Consider the following 24,895-nt stretch of genomic DNA (forward strand, 5'->3'; position numbering starts at 1 on the left):
CTCTAGATGACCTAAAAAATAATGTTTAATATCTCAGAAACCAAAACTGCACAAACGAAAATTTTAACGGCACAAACCTGCACAAACGGAGCACTAACCATTCAGACTATTTGCTGGATTTTTGCCCGCGGAGGAGGCGAGAGCGCGCGGGAAATTAGAGCAGAGTGCAGAGGAGGGACAGAGGAAGATGAGCGAGGAGGAGGGTCATACAGACAAGGTTACCGAGGGATTTTAAAAAAAAAAGGATATTTTAAAAACAAAACGTTTCCATTTTACTTTCAAGGCTTAATTGTAGTTTCACTCAAACGTAATAAAAACCTCAACAAAAACGTTTATGCATTCCTTTCCTCCCAGATATGTACACCCAGATCAAAATAAAAATAATTTATTTTCACTGTAGGAAAGTCTGAAATATCTCTAAATAATTTCATATTTTGCTGAGGCAATTTAACCAGACACCTAAAAGTTATAATTAAGTTATTCGTTCATTAAAAAAAAAAAACAGTTTTTATTCATGCTAAATTATTATACCCCAAACAAAAACTTTGAAATAAAAGTAACTCAAGCATTTCTTAATTTATTCTTTACTTTTAGTTTTTATATTAAGCTATGTTTTATGACCGTCTAATTAGAAATCAGTGACTTTGCGGAGTATCAATTTGATGATGATGACGACAAAGAGGGGTCATGAGGGGCAACAGTTCACCCCTATAAATATGCTGACCTGTTTTGGACATGAGGCAAGAAAAAAATCTGTCCTACCACCAGGGATTTGGAGTTTGCCTAAAACTACTGGGATTCTAAACCCATCTAATAAATAAAAAAATATGTGAAAAAAATCCCCAGTGATAAGTACAGAGGAGAATGTGTAATGCTGTGGGCCTGTTTCTCTTCTAGCAGCTCTGGGAACCTTGAAAATAGAAAATGGGATATTGCTGGTTACTTAAACAGGATAACCATAATTTGCTTTACACAGTTTTACCAGAGGTGCAAATAAATCTGCCCAACACTTTATATCCACATGTTAACCTGTCATATGGCAAACGTGAAGGTAAAGAGAAATAATGTCTTTATACGCTGTATAGCATCCATACTGAGGCTTATTTTAGGCTTCGCATTTAGAAGAATCAATTTCACTTTGAGCTCTACATCAGAAATCCAACAGGATTATTTATGCGTATTAATCCTTCAAAATACAGAAGAAGCAGATCATATCCGTCCTGCCGCGGCTTCAAAGGCCGATCAGTGAGCGACGTGAGGCGGCGCAGTGAAAGCGGCGTACTCGCTGAACTCGCCAGCCAAACAGTGAGAGCTCATGTATTTTTATGTAACACAAGTGAAACCGGCAAAGATCAGAATCTGCAATGGAAATGACAGCTCAGCCTCACTACTTCTTCTTCTTCTTCATCTTGTTCTTCTTCTTCTTCAGTGGAAATGCCCGGCTCATGCAAGCGTGTTTGATCCAAATATGGAACAAAAACAGGTGAAGAAACAAAAAAAAAAAAGAGCAAAAGTCTCAAATATATCCCACCCAGAGATATAAAAGCTGGAATTCAGGGTGGCTCCAACAAGGACTGCTTTTCACTAACACTTTTTCAACTTAATACCTGATTTGTAACTCATCCGGTTTCCTCGGTAGGATCGTGTAATGAGGTTGTAAGATAAGAGCCGGAGTGAGGCTCCCTGTTATCTTCCCTTTGGGGGTTTTTGTGGCTGGCTTCACGTAAACCTCCCTGTGACTCGGCACATGTACGCGGTTCGCACTCGCTGCCGATGGTTCACGGTCTCCTCTGCACCTGGAAAACTCGCATCACTTACGGGCACCGGATGTCATGGTAACTGTTGTTATGGAGACTGCAGAAAGACGAGGGTGACGCAGCAGGAAGAGCCGTCAAACAGCTGAGGGATGAAAACGGATTTATTGACCTCTGACCCCATACCCCTAAATTTGAGCCTAGAGCCGGATCTGCGGTGGCTCAGTCAAGACGTTTCTGTCAACAGCTGATGCCTTCAGGTAAAAAAATTTAAATAAAAAATGTCTTCAAACCGGCAGTTTTTGTGCTTCTGGTTGCCTTCATCATGGAAAAAAATAAAAAAATAAAAAAGCTCTTGCACCACAGTTTGCAATCTAAAGACAAGAGGCATAAACAAAGTGAAGCCTGGTGACCTCACCATGACATCATCAGTCATTCTGGAAACAAACCACAGGGATTAAGAGGAACTTTACTCATGTCTTTGCAGGCAAAGTTGGCAATTAGAAACTCTAGAGTTCAAATATATACATGCGCCTTGAGGCAAATGTATTAATTTCCTTTATAAAATGATTATTTTTTAACATCTGGTCAGCAGCGCGGCATGATTTGATATATATGAAACATTGGTAGACGTTGGTTTGGGTTTATTTCAAATGTGATTATACACAGAGATGGAAAAAAAGGAGAAAAGAAAGGGATTAACGGTGCTTTTCCTGAGTAGAGAAAAAAAGCACAGAGATAACACAAGTCTGCCTCTAGACCTGCAGAAAGAGAGGAAAAAACCCCCAAGAAACCACAGTAACAACTTATGCATATATGATGACAACAGTAACATCACTGGGCAGTAAACTCCTGTATGTGGTGGCACAAGATGTATTTAGTGGCAACTGTGACCCAACTGAGAGCGTATCTGACAAACACCTGAATCTGTGCGTTTGTTTTAATTTCCTTTAGCAAGATTCAGAAAATCTAACCATTTTGTTTGGTAAATCCCAGGAAAAACTTGTGGCATAATTTTGGTGGGTTATTTGACCTCCCTGGTTGTCAGAAAGGCAGAACTCATTAAAATTGGTTGCTAAATAGATATACTTCATGTTGTGGCTATTCCAGAAGCTTAATATTAGCTTGCTTTATTAATTTCAAAACCAATTTCGGTTTGGGATCGCAGTCCCATTTGAACGCCAAACTGGCAATTTTCAATAATCTTACCCGAATGACCTCTTTCAGACCAAATAATATCGGGTAGAACGGTCAGGAAGAGTCCAGGAACCACCAGATTCAATGACATGAAAAAGATTTGAGCGTTTTGGAGAACCAGATGAGGCTTTAACACCATCTTGCTGAGGGTCTTTTGTGTTGCACAAGTTCGTTTGAATGAGAAAGGCAAAGTACAACCAGCAAGTTCACTTAAACATGAAAGGGACAATGTTCCCAAACATTCATCAATGCTGGCTTTGGATTCAATACAGCATCTGGAAAGGTCTGGGCCCAAGATTTATTTAAAAAAATATATATGTGAAAGAAAATCTGGAAATTCAAATAAAACCCACCATTAAGATATGAAGAGTGCTCAGATTTCCACCAGAAAAAAACAAACAAAAAAACGCAATTTGCAGGAACATTTATCCGAATACGAGGTTGCATGAGTAGTTTTGATTCTGATTTAAAAAAAAAAAAAAAAGCTCACATTGCTTTTAAAAAAAAAATCTAATAAATGTATTTACTTCATCATGACGGAATATAAGCTCCAACATCTTCAAAATCCCTCAAATAGTAACGATATCCACGCATCTATAAACTTCTACGTATTCAGCGCCTTAAACGATGAAAGCTGGTACGTTGATACCGGGCAAGTAATTCTGCACAATGTCAACAAACAAAAGATAAATGATTCCAGTAATTCCTATCGGGACATGCGGGAATTTCGCTGCACCCCGAGGTGTTTTCCCCCCCCCCCTCATGTCTTCTCCGTAGTCACCCTGCAGGGATGCAGCGCCTTTTGCTTCCCGTAAGTGAAAGCTTATTGCCTGCGATTCAGAGAAACAACACGACCCATCACATGACTCGTGATCTGCCTGGATACTCTTGTAATCGCGGAGTTGTAGGAGCCGGTGCGGCGAGGGGAAAAGGAAAAGGGAAAAACAACACGGACTCCCACCCACGTTATGACTCACGCATGAGTCATCAAACGTACCAGTAAAGGCGATCGCTGCATATTCTCTGGAAAACCAACACAACTACAGAGAGCTGTAAAACATTACAGCCTCCCGCTGCCGGGAATCTTTTTTTTTTTTTTTTTTACTTCCCTTTTTTTTTCTTCTTTTCTTTTGCTTTGTTTTGGATTCCCGCGGTGCTTCCACTTAAAGTGGATCTCCGATGAAGTGAGGAGGGAATCATTTCTGGGAATGTTATCCCAGCCAGACCCTGACACCAAATTTAAAGCTCCACGGAAATCCGCCTAGACTTTTAAGATGCGGCGCAGTTGCAGAAGAGTTTGAAGCCCTACTTTTAATCTTCCCTACTTTTTAAAAATGTATATATAACTTAAATGTGTTTAGTTGTACATTTTATGTGACGGTATTCAACCACTGCAGTTATCGCTGCTTCCAAAACCGTCAGTAAGATTGAAACCCCCACAAAAAAAAAACAAACCGTCTTTATAGAATTAACTTTCAAAGCTTTGCCACTGCTTCTCAGTCGGGTTTATGTCTAGACTTTGACTGGGCCACTCTGACACATAAATGTGTTTTATTCAAAGGCGATTCATTGGAGTTTTTGTTGTATGTTTAGGTTGATTGTCTTTCAGAATGAAGCTAAGCCCAAAATTATTTGGGCTTACTGGAGGATTTACGATTATCATCACTAAACCAAACAATTGATGCCTGACAGGATAAGACACAGGCATCCCTCAAGGATAAGAAATAATATATGTGTATTTTTTACATGCCTAATTAAAAATGGCATGTGAAATATTTTGCATTTTTAAATAAATGAGAGAGAAAAATATATACATAGTTTTGCATGTTAAGTATCTGGTTTCAATGAGACCAATGACTGGACAGTTTTGGCAGGGAAGTCCTAAACATGAACTCGGGTACCTAGTCAGGGTCAAGAAGTTAGCCCAATGCTGACCTAATAAGTGACACAATGAGAGCTGACAGGAGACCTCGGGCTTTTTTCCAAGTTTCACAGACCAAACAGCAAAAACCAAAAGCAAAAGCAAAAGGAAAAGGAAAAGCACCACAGACTCAAAACAGCTTCTCCAAAAAGCAAAGCCCCGCCCGTGTGCAAAGACAGAAACGTTTATTATCGTCAACCAGGTTTAACATGGGAAAAAAACAAACAAAAAAACACAGAGCTGATGGCTCTGCGGTTGTTTTTAATGGCTTTGTGTTTTAATAAACGCTTCACGTGTCAACAAAAATAACACGACAGTAAAATACTTCTCTGCTTTAAATTATTACAAGTAAAAGTCAGCATTTTAAATAAAGTATAGCTAATAATTACACCTTCTGACAGTCGTGACCTGCCTTGCCTTTTATTAAACACACTTTTATTTCCGTGGCTGGATGTGGGGAAAGGACTGATCCGATCCAAGGCCAGCAGAGGAAAACGAACAATTAACTTGTTGAGCATCTTCCGAGTTGCCGTGGTTACAAACACCTACAAGTTTTTAAAAGTAGTCCAGCACCCTTGTGTGCGGCGCTGGGTCTCTCCCTGGATGTTTCCTTCCGGCAGTAAAAGAGCCTCGACTTAACAGTTTGACTTTAGCGAAACTGGCTTAAATTCCTCTTTTTAAAAGAGTTCAACATGCATCTAATTTTGGTTCTGATTATTGCTCTCATAAGGTTAACTTCCACCCCCGTCTGTCTTTCCCTCCAGGGGTAAAAAAAAAAAAAAAAAAAAGAGTTACGTATGACACATGAAACTTTGAGCTGTCCTCCTCAGAGCGGAGATCGGATCAGAGCAGAACCAACAGAGAGCTTTAGTTTCTCTTTCATGCCATTGTTCAGAAGGCGCAACTCTGCTCTCTCAAATCTGTTTACAGCCGTTGGTCCTGCAGCCGAACCAGTTTTCACTTTACGGGAAGCCGTTGCGAAACCAGACTGAGAGGACGACTGACTACCTGCTGCGAAGAGGCACCTGATAAACGCGCTCGTTATCGTCCGCCGCAAAAGCAAAACCAGTTGCGCCTCGGCGACGTCACGGCGCTACGGAGCCGATCGGTCACCGCTGAGGGCAGGTGACGCGGGTGTGTCCCGGCATGTGGCAGATGCCGCAGGTCCGCGGTTTCCTCGCAGCGGGAGGTCTGACGGCGGCGCCGTCTCCCGCCATCTTCTTCCCCTTGATCCCACCGTCTCCGCCGCCGGTAAATCCGTTAAATCCTCCACCGAATCCGCCTGAGACGAGGCAGGAGACATGGAGAAGTTTGATTTTGCAACTTGACAAAAAAATTTTTTAATTGTAATCTATCGAGTAATGCCGTAGAGAGGCTGATTTTAAACTATGCAAAATCAGCCTCTATACTATAATAAATAATAAATCAATAAAATTGATTTATTGCAACAGCAATAAATCAATTAATTGCATGACAAATTAAAATTACATTTGCATGATTGATTGTCTCTGTTTGATTTATTCATTTTGGATATTTAAAATGTCTTCTAGCTAAATGTTCATAAGAAATTAAAGTTTATTGACCTCTGAGAGATCATACTTGCATTATTGTGCCACTACCTTGAGCTGGACGATACGTCACAATATAAGTGCTTCACACCAGTCGATATCGATAATTATGGAGTAGTTTTTTGTTTTAAATATCTGAAATGCTGCCAAATAGGTGGCGTGACGTTTCATGTTTTTCCACATTTTCCTCTCCAACTGTTCTACTTATTTTCTCCACCATTATTGTTTATTTCTGAGTAAAAATAATCACATTTATTTTTACGTCATTGTGCCTAATAATGGCACGATGACGTAAAAATAAATTTGAAAAGCATGAAACTGCTGCTGCGCAAGTTACTGAACAGGTTGTTGCTAGGCAACCAAAGAGCAAGTGACTTAGTTAGCTGGCTGCGAGAGGTTGAGCAGCTAAAGTATTCTCCTCTGCCTACATCCCCCAGAATGCTGCACGGTTCTGGATCGGAGTTCAGTAAAATTCAGTAAAATCTATTCATATTGATCACATGTCGATTAATATTATTGATTTACTGCCCAGCCCTACCGTTGTCAATATATCATTTGAAAATGATCTCAAAACAACGTTGTTATTTTTTGCTATAACTTCTGGGACAATTTATCGCCCAGTAAAACTTGTTGTTGTGACAGGCCTGCGACTGGGCTCTGTTTTGTGTTGATATATAACATAAAGTCCCAGTACATAAACTGTGTTTTGTTGTTGTAACATGACAAAATGTGGAAACATCCATGGTGTAAATAATGGCTTTGTCAGGCACTGTTTATTGTAAGCATGTTTAGTCTCAAGGCTTTTTTAAGAGCCCAGACTGTAGTGTGAGACAAAACGCTTTAGGCTCAACAAATTAGTTGCCGTCTGAAGTGCTACACGTCCATGAACTTTGGGTTACTGTGTGTGTGTGTGTGTCTGTTTGTGTGCGTGTGTGTGTGTATGTATGTGTGTGTGTGTTTGTATCTGATGCAGGACTAATTTCAGTTTCACTTTTAGCAAACTGAAACTTTTAGGGAAAGTTTCTGTATAACCTCTGTTTCATTTTGATAATAGATGCTATTTAGATCAAGATCAGTTTAATCTTTGGACACACTGGGAAATAAAGCTGCAGATTTATAATGCCGATTACTAATGCTGAAAGTAGAACTGTGTGTGTGTGTGTGTTTGTGTGTGTGAGCCCTGCCTGGTGGAGGTACGTTCTCGTCAGCCCACTGGAAGAAACCGCACTGCTGGTCTCTCGGCTTCCCGCAGGTGTGGAACATGCGGCCCTTGTTGGGGCCGTCCTTCTGCACCGTGCGGGTCACGGCGTTGTCGTTGCAGTTGCACATGGTCTGCCCCGTGGAGCCCGAACCGCGCCCTTTGCCGCTTCCAGGCGTGTTCCTGAACCCCAGCGCAGCCCTGGGAGCCTGAGGAGACCTCTGCGCCGACAGCGAGGGCCCTCTGCTCTGTGGCGGCGCCCCCTGCTGACTCGGCTGATCCGCCCACAGGAAGAAGTTGCATGCGCCAGAGTTGCACTTGTAGAACTGGCGGCCTTGGTTGGGGCCGTCTTTGCGCACCGTCAGGAGGAGCGCGTCCTGGCCACAGTTGCAGACAATCACGTCGCCGTTGGCTTCCATGCGGACGCCGCTGCCACCTGGTGGCGGTCTGGGCTGGGGGGTCCAGGCGGGAACAGGAGGCATGGAGGGTCTGGGCGGTGGCGGTCTCGGGGGCCTCGGAGGCGGAGCATCATCTCCATCCCCTGGTCCTCTGCTTCCTCCACCTCCTCCTCCTCTGAGGTACTTGAGGTCCAAAACCTCTCTGAGCGTCTCGTCGCAGCCACCGATGCAGCCGACAAATTCCAGAGGCATCATGGGAGGAACGCTGCCTCTGCGGAACTTAAACTTCAGCCTGAAAAAGTCGGGAAACACAAATTCAGGGAACCGAGCCCACAGAGGCAGAAGAGAGAGGTGCGGTCGTTGGCCCTGAAGTGCAAACCACTTCAACAAATCACTAAACACAACTTAACATAATGTGTTAAATACACAACATATTCAAAAACACGACGGCATTAACAAAACAGATCTGAGTGGGAAACCTGAGACATCTCTGGTTGGACGACACTTTAGTGCGGTTGTTAGCCGAGCTGCGTAGCTTCGTAGTTTGTCTCGACTCAAAATATTGTTGGATCACGGCATCTGCTTTTGTATCACCGGCAATGTTCATATTTTGGAGAAACGGCAGAATAATTTCCAATTCTTAAGCCAAAAGTGGGATCGTCCAATCAGAGATAAGACCTACCACTTCCATTTGTGTTTTTTAATTTGTAGTTGTGCTTAATCAATGTCGTCATGTTTTTGAATATGCTGTGTTTTTAAGTTTGTAGTTTAGTGATTTGAAAGGTCTACAGCCGTTACAGTTAAATAACCAGATTGAACAAAGTAAACTTCGTCCTTGAAACGAAGAGTACAGACTAACTTTTAAACAAATAATAATTAGGAAAGTTGTTTATGAAATGCTACGGTTTCATTTTGCTCAAGGCATAGAATGAAAAAAGAACCACACTGCACACGGTTTTCAAATTATTATTACTTTTTTTTTTACAAACAATAATCAGAAAAGTGCAACTAATAATTTCAGCTGTACTGAGAAGGTCAAAGCTTTTGACGTATTTTTATGACCTTAACTCCACTTTAGACTGGATTTTATCAAAATGTATCAGAGTAGAAAGGGGCTAAACACAAATGCACACCACACTTTTCAGAAAATCTGTTGTAACTAGTTCTGCAATGCACTACTAATGCCTACGATAAATAGCTTAGCTATATAAATATTTTTACATATTTAGGACAAAAGAAAAAGAGTAAACTATCATCAAGAGGAAAAACATGCACTTTATTCTCAAAACCGTCCTTGATGCAATTAAACAGCAGCCTTACAAGAGGCCTTAAATTAATATACCATTGATAATTAATAAATATTATTAGAATCAAGCATACTGATGCAGTTTTAGAGGTGATAAACCACTAACTGGTTTACCAAGGATTAATTCAAAGTCATTCTTTTCAAAAAGTCTCTATTAACGTCAGGCTTTTTTGGGATTCATGTTTATTCTAAAAAAAAAATAAAAAATTAATAAATCTTTTTCTTCCCACAAATTTAATGCAATATTGAATAATTCTAAAAGATTACGTCATGACAAAATCCAGATTAAATGAATTATTCTTTCAGAGTAATTCACATTAGGTGTTAAGAGATGAAAAGGTTTGAATACAGTGACATTTTAAATGGTTTGTTGTTAAGAGTGGCAGCACTATTAATCACGTTTGTATTTTAGTTTCAGTTTTGCTACTGAATATTGTCTTTGCTGCATTCCGCTTTGCAAGTGTTCAATTATTTAAGAGTTTTATTGCAGAATCAAGAGGAACGGTGGCGCAAACAGAAAGGTCATTATGTTTTCTTCCAAGTTTAACCGGATCTAATTCATAAAAAATAAAAAAACACACACACACACACACACACAGAACTATTAAAACTGATCCTCCTGAATGTTACTACACAAGCATGATTTATGCTTAATGATGTTTTTGTTTTTTGGGTCACAGCGATGGAGAGCCACCACAGTGGAGGTGGAGGTGGTTGGGGGGGCTTGAACTGCAGCAGACACGTTCACAAACGACGCTAAAACGGACCCGGCCTGCCGTATCCTCGGCCGGTACCGGCTGCAGCCAGTCAGAGACGCGCGGCAGGATGAGCGGAGCCGTGTTCTGACCCGGACCCAGCTGGGGACGGACAGAAGCTGTCCAAAAAGTGATTGGGAAAAACAACACCGCTCTGAGAACAAACGGCGAAGCTCAACTTTAAGCTCCGTGAAGCCCGGTTGCTATGGTAACCGGAGCTGGTGTGGAGCACTTTGGCTGACTCGGAGAAAGCGTGCCCTATATTTGGACCGAGCCGAGGCCGGTGCTCAGGGGGTTAACGCCTACTGGCGCAAACAAGAGTTTAGACGAGGTTCTTGCAGCGGAGAGGCCGCCGACCGCTCCAGAGTTTCACCGAGTCGTCGCCGCTGTCGCCGTCGTTGTTGTCATGGTTCGGAGGAAACTCAAGGTAGCAGAAGTCACTACTGAGAGATTTTGTTTCCACAGAACATTAGTGTAGTTCCTGCGGGGTTGAATCGTGCTGAGAGGAAAATGATGAGTCGTGTTTCCTCCGAAACATCCAAGCAGTGAAATGTAGTGTAAATCGTTTTTTTTTTAAAGCTCTCGTTAAGCAACTTAAAGAGAAGCAAACAAACGCCGAACAAATACTGTAAAAAAAAAAAAAAAGTGCTGCAGAAATTATCGCTTTCTGCTTTTTGTCACGATTAAAAGTGATAAATTTGCGAATTAAAAGAATAAAAATAAAACTTCACCCTCCTGGTAAGTCATGTATTAACTGTAGCTGCGTTTTCATCACAGTTGTGTGCAAAGCTTTGTCGCTATTCAATGTAGAAAAAACACACAATTTTGGCGTTTCCGTTAAATCGGAAAGGTAAGTGAAATCACACGTGAATAGGTTTGCTCACGCGACAAGTCCTTAAAAAACTTTCCGCTCCATCACCCTCCTGTCACTTCCTGAAGTCTTGTTTGTCAATGTCGCCAGTAGTAACATCCGGTTGTTGGTCACATGAATCGAGTGGCGCGAAATGACGCTCAGACTGCAGATTTGCGAAATTCGCTAATCTCAATACGGCCGACAAACCTCATCATTCAAATCATTTAGTCGTAAAACGTGAGTTTTTTTTTAATTGGCATTTTTTCAATAAAGCAAAATTATTTCAGTAATTCCAATTATGCTCAATTGTACGGTATATAAACACAGTTACAGTCTAATCCATTCTTTACCTTAAATTTTACTACATTCTCCTGATCCTAATTATGAATATACAGAAGCTGTCTGACAACATGAAGTAGGATGATTCATAATACCCTGATCTCACTACAGGGTTTCCCCCACTGTATTATAAGCCTGGCGGGCCACCAGGCTTTACTTGTGCCCCCACCAGGCTAAGCACTGCTTATTTATTCAAGTCTTTTTAAAATGTTTGTATTTTTTAAGACTTTATAGTTGGTGTTCAGGTGTTAATCTTCCAATCTTCCAATAACACATAATTATCAAGTGATATTTTCAAATTTCCTGTCAACTTTGAACATTTTTAACTCAAAAACACGACAGGCTGCTGGATGAATGTCTGATATGCGCCCAACCACTGGGCTGAACAAGTTTTCTGGGAAACCTTGCACTGCGTTTATAATAGATGAGGAAGAAATTAACTGAAATCTGTCTAGAAAGGGGTGACAGGAAGTCACCTGTTCATTTATATGAACAGCCAGCTGACCAGAATTACTCATCGATGAGGTCACAAACAAACCAACATCAAGCGATAACTTTCTGAGCTGCTTCTGTTGTCTAATCAATTAAATGTTGTTTGTTTTGAGTAATAAAAAAAAATCAGGATTTCCCTGGGTGATAGTTTTAATGTGTCAGAACAGATTCCCCTTGATTTAGCAGCACCTCATGCCGTTATGACCTTTTTAACCACAGCAGCCCAACAGGAAGCACAGGGATGTCCCCAGGTTGACACAAATATGCCGTCATACTTCCCCTGACGTATTTGTGTGTTGGAAAAACAACATTCGAAGAAAACCCCCGCAATGTTTTGGACTTTCACTTAATCAGGTGACAGATCCAATCATCAAAAAACACCTTTCTGAAACTTGAGAGTGATGAGAAAGTTTTATTTCTGTGTTTATGCTGTTAGATTCAGTGTTTAAAGCTACTAATTGAGGCTCGTTGTGGGCAAACGCTTTGTTACGAGGTAAAACCAAGGGGTGCAAATCAGTGTTGCCCCCCCCCTTTTTCCAGTGTAACTGTTTATCACTGGAGCTAAAGCATCGCAGTGAGGCGCGGTGTCGGTACTCACAGGTGAATTGGGCTCGGTTGGCAAGTGGGACAAACAGCGTCGTCCCTGCTGACCTCCAGCACGGCGTCCGGGAACCAGACGGCCGTCTTGCAGGCCGGGAAGCCCACACAGGTCAGGAACTTACTGCACGCACACACACACACACACACACACACACACACACACACACACACACACACACACACACACACACACACACACACACACAGGAAACAGGCCCATTATTATCAGCTGTGTCTAATCTAATGCTTTTCAGATATTGAATCCAGCAGTGGGATCACCATATTGGGCTTGAGCTTTTTCACATTTTCCCTTGTTACTTCGTTGTGTTTTAAGGACAATTTATGTTATAAATTACAGCAGGACCGAGCTGGATCTGTTTGGCAGAAAAGAAGCTGCAAAAATGTTGTTTTCTAGATTCATAAAGCTGTTAGAGACATGCCCAAAAAGCTGTACCTGCCGCCAAAAGGTGCTTCAAACACAAATCCTCCAACATTATTCTGACTAATATTTGTAAAAATGTAGAAAACCAGACATCGTTTTCCTTCTGTTTCACAAACATGTGCTACTTTGTGTTGATCAATCACATCAAATCCCCAAAAACACACTGAAGTTTGTGACTGCGATGTGGAAAAAATGCTAAAAAAAAAAAGAAACGTCTCTGGACTAAGATTGAAATTCAAACATGTAAGTTTATGTGGAACTGTGGACGTAGGTTTGTTACTAGGTTATTTAGAGTTAGTCAGTCTCTCTCTCACCTGTTTCCCTCCCTCTTCTTCTTCAGCACCATGTCCCGCCCACAGTTAGGACACTTCCTGACTGGCAGTGGGACCTCCATGTCCAGCTGCTCCGCCTCAGGCAGCTCCAGAGCTGCGCCCAGGTACGGCGACAGAGCCTCGTCTAACCTGAAGCGATGAGAAAAAAGCAGCGACATGTTGCTAGGACACAGAGAACACAGGGCGCCGATCTGCTCCGTCGTCGTATAATTTAAAGTGCGACTAACTTCTTTGCCTTCCTCACGGACTCTATGAAGACAGCTTTGTATTTCTGGATGTGGTGCTGCAGAACGCTCTGCTTGTCCTTCCTTCCCTCCGACACCAGCTTCAGGTCGGCCTCCAGCTCGGCGCGCAGGTTGGGTTTCGACATCTCGTAGCCCATGGAGTTGTAACCTGGACGCACAATCGGCACGAGCGATGGCATGTTAACAACCGCGGCGTCGTTAACATTGTGGCGCAGACACGCGTGTGAAGTTACCCTCCACTAGCCCCATGCCGAGCTCCCCGGGGAGAAACCTCTGGTCCGCAGTCAGACCGACGTACATGCGACTCTTAATGGTCTCGATGTGTTCTGCGTGGGTTGCATCCGTACCTGGAATACACACACACACACACTACTTTTGAAACAAACATGATATTTGCCTTGTTTTTTTTTTATATTCATAGAAAGTAACCCTGGCACAGCACTCTGTGTTAAGGAGGTTAGTTTCCTGCCTCTACTGTTTTTATTTTCAGTAAAAAACTACAACCAGTACCAGTGCTTCTGTGTTTAGCTATCACTTTTATATTACCATATGATAAACATTTTAAAACACTTTTATATTACCATAAGATAAACATTTTAAAACACTTTTATATTACCATAAGATGAACATTTTAAAACACTTTTATATTACCATAAGATAAAAGTCCTAAAAAATTGTTTTGCTGCTTTTAACTCCCTATAATTTTCTTCCCCAAGTCAAAATGACACACTTTGCCAGATTTATATTCCCATCGTTCTCAGTAAGGATTAACTCTGGGATTAAACGCCGACTGATGTTACATTTAAAGACAACACAAATTTTAAGAGGACAACTAAAACTATATTTTAGCAAACTGCAAACAATGTATAAGTTTATGGTAGATATTTCTACAGTGAATTAAAACCAAACACGGACGGGCAGGCCAACTGTTTGAATAAAAGAAAACAAAGTTTGGTAATATAAACATTTTTCCTCAACTTTAATTTATTTATTTTTTTCTGTACTTTGTCAGACTTCAAAACTACTTCAAATTTAATTCCACACTTTCACAACTTTGTGGAAGCCCCGTCTCTTTTTCCCCATAGAAAGTACCTGTGGCTCAAGTAGTTTCAGGCGCTGCTTAATGGTAATTCATCAGGGTTGTTTCCTGTAGGAAGCATTTCTTCACAAACTGCTTTTGTGTTTAACTGTCTGTTTACGAGACCAAGTTGCTAACGGAGCTACTGCTGCCATGCAGCGTGACATTTTGTTTTTTCCTTTCTGTGGAAAGTCTCGCTGGCCCAATTCCTCTGTGTTTCTTGTCTTCTTCATAAGAGAAGGCAGCGACAGCGCTCTATAGATCAGCGCTATTGATCTATAGAAAGTACTCCTGCTTCTGCTCTTCAAAGTTTAGCGAGGTCTCATGGACGCTGATGATGTATATATTTTTTTCGTGTTAGACAGATTTACCGATGCCGTGCTTCTCCATCAGGGATATGAGGTCGGCTTCGGTCAGCAGCTGAGGTGGACTCGTCTGTCCGTCCACCATCTCGATAGCGGAGGGCTGGAACTGGGAGCCCTGCTCATAAACTGGTATCAGCTGAAAAAAACCAAAAACAACACAATTTCCTTAATTAGTCACTTAGAGTAGAAGCTGTCGGTATTTTCAACACAAAAACAAAAAGTAAACCCACCTTTGTGCTCCACCTCTCGTACGGGTAGACGTCCAGGTAATTCCTTGCAATAATCATGAGTCCGGATGTGGAGAACTTCTCTTGAGCAATTTCTATTTCCACCACCGTCTCCTGCCCCAAAGCGTCCTGGGAAACGCAGGCCAGGAAGTGCCGCACGATGAACTCATACACACGTGCTTCGTTGCCCTGGGAAACGAGACACACAGTGGAGATTTTCACGCATGTCCGACGTGTTTCCATCGGTTTCTACAACCATCCGGCAAAACTTCTACCAAGTCGGGTTTCAACATCCGTATGTTCCACAAAATCCTGAAACAATTATGCTTAATCTGGCTTCAAATTCAGAGGAGAATTAAAGGGCTGTTTCATTAGTTTTTTCCAAATTTGTTTAGCATCAGACCTAATTCAGATCGTACGTCTAGTGTGAGAATCTTATGTAACCCAAAACTTTCACTTGATTCCCCAAACAACTAACAAAAAAAAAAAGAGTAAAGGATGAAAACAAAAACAACGCGAACCAACCCACCTGCAGCGCGTTGGTGTACTTGGTGGGGTGTATGGGAGGGTGGGCCTGATCGGAGTTTTTGCCCTGCCGTGGGTTGGGGCCCCCAGGCTGGTCCAGAACCCGCTGGGCAAACGTCCCCCACTCCGGACTCTGCGCCTGCTGCTCCACCAGCGGCGCCAAGGGAAGGTTTGCAGGAAATATGTTGGTTTCTGTGCGAGGATAGCTGATTAACCTGAACAGGAAACAAACAAAAAAAAAAAAAATTAAATAAAAATGCAGCGTCATGTCGTATTCACACAGAGAAATGACGCTCTGCAAAACACACCAGATGGTCCCTGCGTGTCTATGAACTGGAAATACTTTGTCAGGCAGGTAAAGATGGAGGACTAAGGTGAACTTAATGCTATACCCACCCTTGAGTATAAAGCTTTTCAGCAATCTTCATCGTCTCTTTGGCATTTATCCTGAGCTTCCTAGACGCCAGTTTCTCCAGTTCCTGCACGTCAGATCAACACAGAAGACTTTGCAAACAAGAAAACGGTTTTTCATGCCACGGCTTACATCATACGTGTTGCTGTTTGCTTTTATCATCTTACCACTGTGTCCAAAGGCAGTGGTCTCCATTTGCTCTTGGGTTTGCTTGTTACTGAGGTGACTGTTGCTATGGGATCCTGGAAATAAATGATAATATATTCTCTTTTCACATGTTACTTTTGAACCGCATTTATTCGCACGAGTCAACAAACATTTTCCAAACGGACCGCAGTGTGTCGTGTCAGCTGAGATACACCTCTGGATGAGTTTTATCTGCACGGCGCGTTTCAGCAACAGGGCTTTTCAGAGTGATTTATATGATGAAAACAAAGGACAAGAACACTATGCTGCAGTGGTGAAATAAAGGAAAGCGATGAAAAGTTGGAATACAGACTACAATTAACAAGGTTCCAGTCATTGTTAATCGAAGGCAGCTCGGAAGAAGTGGGGGTTTTTAGCCTCAATTTGAAGGCTAAAAACTGCAGCTTTGCAGTTTTCTGGAAGTTTGTTCCAGATTTGTGGAGCATAGAAGCTGAAAGCTGCTTCGCCATGTTTGGTTCTGGTTCTGGGGATGAAGAGCAGACCAGAACCAGAAGACCTCAATAGTCTGGAAGGTTGATGCAACTAAACAATTCAGTGATTTATAAACCAGCAGAAGAATTTAAAGTCTATTCTGTGAGCTACAGGGAGCCGGTTCAGGGACTGTAGAACTGGTGTGATGGTTCTCTATCTTCCTGGTTTTCTGCTTTTTAGTCAGACCTGTGAAGACGCTGTTGCAGTAATCAATGCGACTAAAGATAAATTCCTGGATGAGTTTCTCTAGATTGTGCTGAAACATCAGTCCTCTAATCCTGGAGATGTTCTTCAGGTGATAGAAGGCCAACTTTGTGACTGTCTTAATGTGGGTCTGAAGGTTCAGGTCAGAGGTCATCACTACTCCCAGGTTTCGGGCTGATCGCTGGTTTCAGTTGTAGTAACTGAAGCTGTGCATTGACCCTAGATTGTTCCTCTTTAGGTCTAAAGACAACTTGAGTTTTGTTTCTAATCAGCTGAAGAAAGTTTTGGCACATCCACACATTGATCTGTTCTAAGCATCTATTCAGTGATTGGATGGGTTCAGAGTCACCTGGTGACATCATGATGTAGAGCTGTGTATCATCTGTGTAGCTATGGTAACAAAACTTATATTATAACCTGAACCAGTGGGAACATATAGATATTAAATAACAGGGGGTTCCAGGATTGAAACTCACCCCACGTGAGACTAACGTGAGCCTCGATGAAAAATTACCTAGTCGAACCAGTCAAGTACTGTACCAACCCAGCTGTGTAGTCCTTTCAGTAATATGTCATGGTCAACAGTATTAAGTGCTGCGCTGAGGTCCAACAGAACCAGAACTGTGGTTCTCTCACAGTCTGCTTACGTGGATGTCACTGAACATGTTGACAAAGGCAGGCTCAGTGCTTTGGTGAGAATTGAAACCGCACAGAAAGGCATCAAAGCGGTTAGCCATTGTTAAGGTACATCAGAGAGCAAACACACACACACACACACACACACACACACACACACACACACACACACACACACACACACACACACACACACACACTCACTCACTGCAGGCATGATTTTAATGAGCAGGCTCTGGTATCACCAGCAAGTTTCTGTAATAACAAAAGCAATCATTTGCAGAAAACTACATATCGTAGTAATTAAAAAAACAAAAACTTGTTTTGAAAAGAGAATGTCTAAACAGTGAATGAAGGTTGGAGACCAACAGGCTGAATCATCCAGCGTTAGCGGCTCAAAAGAGTTTGATGGGGTTAACATTGAACAATCGTGAAGTGGAAAGGAAACGATAGTTTTCAATATTCTAATGTGAAAAGTGTGGCGTACGTCTGTATTCAGCCCCCTGTACTCTCATGCTCGGTACGTTCCTGAATTTCTAAAATTCAAGAACTGCGTCGGCGTGTTGCAGTTTCTCTGCTACGTCACTTCTGATTGGTTCTTTTCTTAGCTTTATTCATAATTTTCTGGTTGCGGCATCGTACGTTTGCACAGCTCTGGTTCTGAAAGGAGTTTCACTGTCACTTTTTTTTTTTTTTTTTACTTTCGGACAGTTGTTGTGATGTGTAACCGTGGCAATGAGGTGTTTGCTTTTACAGCTGGGAGCATCTGAAAACATCAAATAAACATATCCTCGTCTTTCCAGGACATTTTACTGTGGAATATCTTCTCTGCTGCCCAGATATTGAACTGCTAACATGGCATGACGGTCATATAACAACGTTCTTCAGTCAGAAGCCTCTTCAGATTTGTTGAAACACTGACTGCTACTGGAGATCCTTCCTTCCCACAGCGTCACCAAGCACAACAATTCTTTGAAAATGGTTGGATGAGTTACGGCAACGTTTAATTTCCCTTTGGGATCAATAAAGTATTGTGAATTGAATGCAGAGCCCTGCAAGGGGAAGTATTTCTCTATATGTCGGGAAAAATAAGAACTGTTGGACAACAGTGTTTGGTACCGGCCTTAACAAAAAAAACAAAAACAAAAAAACAGAAAAAAAACACAGTTCTTAAATGTAAACGTCATTTTGTATTAAAAAAATTAAACTCCAGATTCTTGGCTGATTTACTGCAGCATGCATTATAATCTGCAGTCATTCGGAGCCTTATTGCAGTGAAATATAGCAGCGGCCCAACCTTGAACAAACAGAGGTAAAGGAATAATAGCCAGCCTGTGATGGAGTGAGCTCTGACCCGCTTCTGTCTTCCGACACTCGGAGCTCGCTCTGTGGGAAAAAAAAAGAAAAAAAAAAAAAAAGAGCGAAAAGCTAGCTGAGTGATAATTACAGGGCTCGTCAGCCTCGCCGGGAATGAATAAGTGTTTCTCTTGATGACGCTCCCACGTTCAGACGACACCTCTTCTGTTCTGTCGTCAGCGGGTGAAACCACTCGGGATTTAGAGCTCAAACGCGCCAAAGCTGGATCAACAAACAGAAGATTAGAACGACGATCCAACATTACACAGTCTGAGTACGGAAATCGGGGAAAAAAAAGCATAAAACCCCCCCCAAAAAAACCAGGAGACTGTGAATCTACAAGGTGGACTGGAGTGATACCGAATGCAGCTTTGCTACCAGCTTTAATTACAGTGTGATAACATATGATTATTGACATCCATTATGCTGTAACTTATTCGCATTCGCTCGTTCTGTTTAAGATGCGTTGCCGTGTTTTTGGATTGTTGTTCTGGTGAAGCTGCTGGGCAAACTAGCAAACACCTAAATATGCTTAGGCATGAGGAAGTGCAATATGGACAATATAAAAAAAAATATATATATATATATATATTTTTATATTTTCCAAATTTCACGTCTTTCCTTCAATATTTGAGAGCAAATACGGAAGAAAAAAAAAACCCAGCCTCCAAATGTGCAAAACCGCAGGAGAAATAACCCAAATATTGACCCTCTACAGCTGAATACACGTGCATGCCACACTTTTCAGACTTTTACTTGTAAAAGTTGTTGAAACGATGCATAATCTTCCCTTCGATTTCACAATTGAGTGCTCCTTTGTGCTGGTCTATGAGCTAAAAACTAAAATATTAAATGAAGTTAGAGAGTTAATGAGACTCAATGTGCAAAAGTTACAGGGTTATCAATGGTATAATCAATACCCTGATTATACTCTTAAAAAAAAAAGACTTGTACCTCCATGCAGATCTGGTAGAGCACTAGACAGGCTGTGTGATGGAAGAGACGGTTTCTCTTCCAGCTGAACTCAACACCGTCCTCTTCCACCTGGTGGAGCACTGAGGCAAGACAGACAGGCTTTATGGGCTTAATCCAAGCGCAATCAATCAACTTTTATTCCCAGTATGTGAATTCTTACCTTTGATCTTGTAGAAAGTCTCCGGTATAAAAGCCTGAATGGCTTTGAAGCGCTCCACCACGAACCCCAGGGTGGGAAACTGACAGCTGCCGTATGAGATCAGCTGATTGGCCAGGGACTCGGGGAAGATCTTCTGCAGGCGAAGCGTCTGAAACCGGGTAAAGGACGCGCCTGATGACGATCAGAAGACGGACGAGTGAAAAGTCATCAGACAACTTATTACGAACAACCAGTTCCAGTGGTTCTCATATGTCCATGCTTAACGGGAGCGGCCGCCGCCGCCTCACCTATCCGCAGATCCAGCTCCTGCCGGACATCGACGGCGTCGCTGACGTTGCGATCAGGCTCCGTCAGCGTCTCACACGCTCTTCGAATCGAGTTGGGAGTGATCTCCGAAAACTTCGCTCGAAAGATTTGCAAATTGGGTCTCACTAAAGAAAAGAAATATACATATATATTTAGATATTAGCATGCAGAGGAATAATGTGCAAAAGTAGTTTGTGGGTAAATACGAACCTGCTTTGCAAACGTCAATGATTTCGAAGCCAATGTTTTCTCCCTCCCGGTCACAGTCAGTCCAGATGACCAGAGCCTGGCACTGCCTCCCTTCCTTCTCCAGAGTCCGCTACCGAGAATCAAACACGAACATTTGACCTTTTTTAATTATACAATCAAGTTATTTTATGTCAATTCACAGCTTAAAAAAACTTTAATAACCAAATGAAAATATTCCAGGTGACTTTCTGAAACGTAGAACTGAAATACAAATAGTCGGGTATTTTAAGCTAGTTTTAATTCCACTCTTCATATTAGTGGTTAATAAAGTTTTATTTGATAAACTGTAGGATAAAGAGTCAGTCGCTCTGAGTAGAAATCTAATTTCTCCAAGTTATATTATGGTCACATTTTACTTATTAAAGTCCAGCTTTTGATCAGCGCCCTCTAGAGGTGACTGCAACAGAATCGTGTGCCAAGACTTTTAAAAACAAATGATGGTTACAACATTTATTTTGCAGCAGTTTCTGCTGTATGTACAGATGTTGTGTAAAGTTCAGGATTTTTTCCTCCAGTGTTTGGAGTTGTTGCTGCGCACTTTGGCTCAGCTGGCTGAAACAAGACTCCTTTTCAAAATAAAATCTCAATTTTTTTTTACCAAATTTGATTTTCAATATCAATACATTTTTTCCTCACTTTAAAAAAAAACAAAAGCTGTAAATGACAGAAAATATCTTAAAATGGTTTTTACTCAGTAATTCCTTCTGTGGGGTTGACCTGAATTTGTAGTCGAAATAAACAGAATCTGCAAAACATGTTTGCTAACATCACTTTGGATACCCAAGAAATGCATCAGTGAAAACAAATAACAAATTTCCAGAAATTGAAATTGTCAAAAACAGAATATATGATTAATCGATCAAATCAATGTAATGCCCACCCCTAATCCCGTGTCTTTTCTTTCCTTACAAGACAGACATTGGCTATTTAAAGACATTAAAATGACATGTTTTAGTGTTTTGTTTTTTCTCTCAGTTCCAGCCGTACCTTGATTTGAACCATGTTGTCCGGACAACACTTCTCTACCTCTGTGTCAAACAGCAACACGGGACTGCAGCTGTGCCTTGGAAGAGAAACGACAGAACTTCAAGTGTTAAAACCCTCCGTCGAGGTCGCCGTAGGCAACTAAAGGCATATTCATTTCAACTTACCATTTCTGGAAAGGCGCTTTGAACTCCAGACCCAGCAAATGGCCTGACACTGAAGTCATTGTCACTGTCACATTCTGAGATGAGGACAACAATCAGAGAAATCAGAGAGAATCACAATCAGATATTCAAATGCATGGGTGGGTTGCTTACCTGGCCAAAAAGATTATATTCATACTCATATATTTTATTGAACTTCGAAAATCCTTCTCTCTGCAACAGAGAAACCCATAATGAGCTGTGCTGACAAAGAATAACAAGTCAATAGTGTTGTCGTTACAAAACATTGGAAATAATGGGAGCTTTCTTTTACTTTCTCTGAGGTTATAACAGATTACAGTGATACTTAAAAGCTTCAGTAACAGTGAAGGTCTGATCGGCGGTGACTCACCCTCCTGGCTCTGCCGCCAGACATGATCTCAGAGATGCCTTTGGCTGCGTCGTTCTTCTCGGCCACGCAGAGGACCCGCTTGATCTGAGCTCGGCTGCGAATCATGTCTGCGTCCGAGCACCAGCGGCTCCGTGTCTCCCAGAAAAAGCCCGTCCTCGCCCGCAGTAGTCCCGATCGAAGCGTGGATCTGACGAGGAGGTGCGCTATGAGCATGCCTGGCCCGCTGTCACATGAAGCAGCAGCGGCTGCCCTTGGACCCAGCCTCCCCGGTTCTGCTGCTCCTCCGCTCGGTTAGCATCTTAGCTAGCAGGGACGGCTAAAAGCATCGTGGCAGCTCTCAGAAAGTTTCCCAGACGACTAAAAACTTTTCTCCAGCTAAATAAATTAACTTTTTATTTACGGGAAATCGATAAAGAAAAGAAAATGAATAGAACGTTGTATACACTTGTTGATATAATGAACCGATTCGAGCCCAGCCAAAGTGACACAGTTAGCTTTGTTTACAAAATCCGCGCCTGACAGTCAAAATTGCCGTAAAGGATACCGTAAAGTGTCGTAAAGTCCCCAGTGTTGTGAAAAGTTGAATTGAGGAAAATTAATCATCCCCTTTTCATTGTATGTGAGATACAATGTTTTTTAAAATAATATCTAGGCATGAAAAAAGTAAATTGAATGTTGAAATGTGTATGTATATATACAATTTAATTAGTTACGGAATGTTATTTGATAAGAACTGCAAGGTATAGAAAGAATTCCCTTACACTAATGTAGTTTTCTAAAATGAACACTTGTAATAATAATAATAATTCATTCCTCAGCCTTGTTAATTGTGTTGAGAAAAAAGTTGTATCACTGTTTCTGACTATTTTTCCTAAAACTAAACGTAATTTCAAAAAGCACTCGTGAAGAATAATTATAACCTTGACAAAAATAATAATAATAATAATAATAATATTAATAATAATAATAATAATAATTATTATTATTATTAATATTAATAATTATTATTATTATTAATAATAATAATAATTAATAATAATAATAATAATAATAATTATTATTATTATTAATATTAATAATTATTATTATTATTAATAATAATAATAATTAATTAATAATAAATAATAAATAAGAAATAATAAATAATAATAATAATAATAATAATAATAATAATAATAATATTATTATTATTATTATTATTATTATTATTATTATTATTATTATTATTATTATTAGACAAGACCCAGTCTAAAGTTGTTTTAAATTAAAGTAAATATTGTCCCCTTCTTTCCTACATTTTAATTTTAACGCCATTCAGTCCTGGGATTAAGACGTTTTTCTTAAAGAGTCTGAAAAAGGCATTAAGCTAACTCTATAACGTTAAATTTTCATAACAAAAATTTGCAATAAATTTAAGTGAAGTGTAAAAAATACATTAACTACATGTAGCAAAAATATTAGAAAAATAAAATTGCGTTTTAGTCAAACGATAATGACCAAAACTAAACTAAAACGTTTTGTCATTAACACTAAAATCTCTACACGTTGCGCACTTACAATGTTTGGCCAGTAGGTGGCAGTGAGTGGTGTGACACATTGAAGTGAAATTTGATTTGTAAGTAAAACATCAACACTTTCACACAAGGACTAAGCAGGTTGGTTGATGACTTATGCAACGGCCACCATGTATGAAACGGAATAACCAAACAAAACTTGCATTTTAATTTTCTGCTACTGTACTCCTTCACTGCATATTGGGTTATTATTGTTTTTCATGGAAAGCAATGTATTAAAATCCGTAGTGCATTGCAATAAAACATATTTAACCTTTGATAGAACACATAGCACACAGAGGGTGTTTAGCTGTGGTTTGTCATATTATCAGACTTCTTTTGTATGCAGGTGTAGTTTTTGAATTTTTTAGAATTATTTTTATATACATTTTTTCATAATAGTATGCTCAAGATTTCAATGCTGCATTCGTTGCACACTTTTAGGAACAGAGTATCATGACAAATGAGCACATTTGCAGTGCATATTCGAAGCTGTGTGTTGTGTTATTTTTATAGGAGAAGTTCTGGTTTTGCCACTTCTAACCTCTAAAATGCTCAAACATCATCACTTTATAACTTCTGCCTGTCAAGAGGAAATGTCAAGTAAGTTCCTTTCATTTAAAAAAAAAATGATGGTGTGTGTTTGACGGTTAGCTCAAACACATTTATTTTCATTTTCATGCAGCGGTATCGCTTACAGTACGGGTCTCTTAGCTCTTAGTTGATTTTTCCTTTAGTGGAAAGCAAAGTGGAAATAGATTTGTTTATCCATTTTAAAGATGATTTCTGTTAATATTAAGCGACTGAAGTATATATTGTGAAGTACAGGAACCTCCAGACTGGTCCCAAAGTCATTTTCTAAATTGGGTGCTCTCTGTGTGTGAGTTTCTGCTCCTTGATATTTGATAAAGGTTATTCTCAAATAACCTTCATCAGTGTGACAACCTGTGCTCACTCCATGTTTTCACAAGCTAACACGCTTCATTTCTCCCAGATCACATGCTGTCCTGCTTGTCTCTTTCACTTCTCATTTTCTGTGTAATCCTGCACAGAAAAGGGAGAAAGTAATCAAAACCTGATTTATTTTTAACCTGTTATGATTTGATCGTTCAATCTCACTCTGTTGAGCCACTTACTGTTGACCTATGGAGGATATTTTTCTGCAAGCCAACAATAAAAAAAAAAACAAGTCACTTTGAAATAAAAAATTACGGGAGCAAAGAGAGTTCATA

General features: G+C 40.6%; 1 protein-coding gene and 1 long non-coding RNA gene across 2 annotated transcripts; one reads left to right on the plus strand and one right to left on the minus strand.

Moving 5' to 3' along the window:
- Positions 1 to 3,258: 3,258 nt before the first annotated feature.
- top3a (DNA topoisomerase III alpha) lies at positions 3,259 to 22,795 on the minus strand. Its single transcript, XM_008415576.3, has 19 exons — positions 22,111 to 22,795; positions 21,873 to 21,932; positions 21,723 to 21,796; positions 21,559 to 21,634; positions 20,533 to 20,641; positions 20,304 to 20,447; positions 20,017 to 20,187; positions 19,836 to 19,936; positions 16,175 to 16,249; positions 15,992 to 16,074; positions 15,600 to 15,810; positions 15,074 to 15,259; positions 14,850 to 14,979; positions 13,634 to 13,747; positions 13,383 to 13,548; positions 13,138 to 13,284; positions 12,380 to 12,502; positions 7,625 to 8,328; positions 3,259 to 6,154 (listed from the first exon to the last, which is right to left on the minus strand). The coding sequence occupies exons 1-19, from the start codon at positions 22,321 to 22,323 to the stop codon at positions 5,982 to 5,984; spliced, it is 3,060 nt and encodes a 1,019-aa protein (XP_008413798.1). The 5' UTR covers positions 22,324 to 22,795; the 3' UTR covers positions 3,259 to 5,981.
- LOC145552473 (uncharacterized) lies at positions 8,383 to 13,266 on the plus strand. Its single transcript, XR_014088533.1, has 3 exons — positions 8,383 to 10,524; positions 12,382 to 12,490; positions 13,164 to 13,266. It is a non-coding gene; the product is annotated as an uncharacterized LOC145552473 (long non-coding RNA).
- Positions 22,796 to 24,895: the final 2,100 nt, after the last annotated feature.

This window comes from Poecilia reticulata, chromosome 8, assembly GCF_904066995.2.
Source record: "Poecilia reticulata chromosome 8, P_reticulata-male-v2, whole genome shotgun sequence".
Taxonomy (NCBI): Eukaryota; Metazoa; Chordata; class Actinopteri; order Cyprinodontiformes; family Poeciliidae; genus Poecilia; species Poecilia reticulata.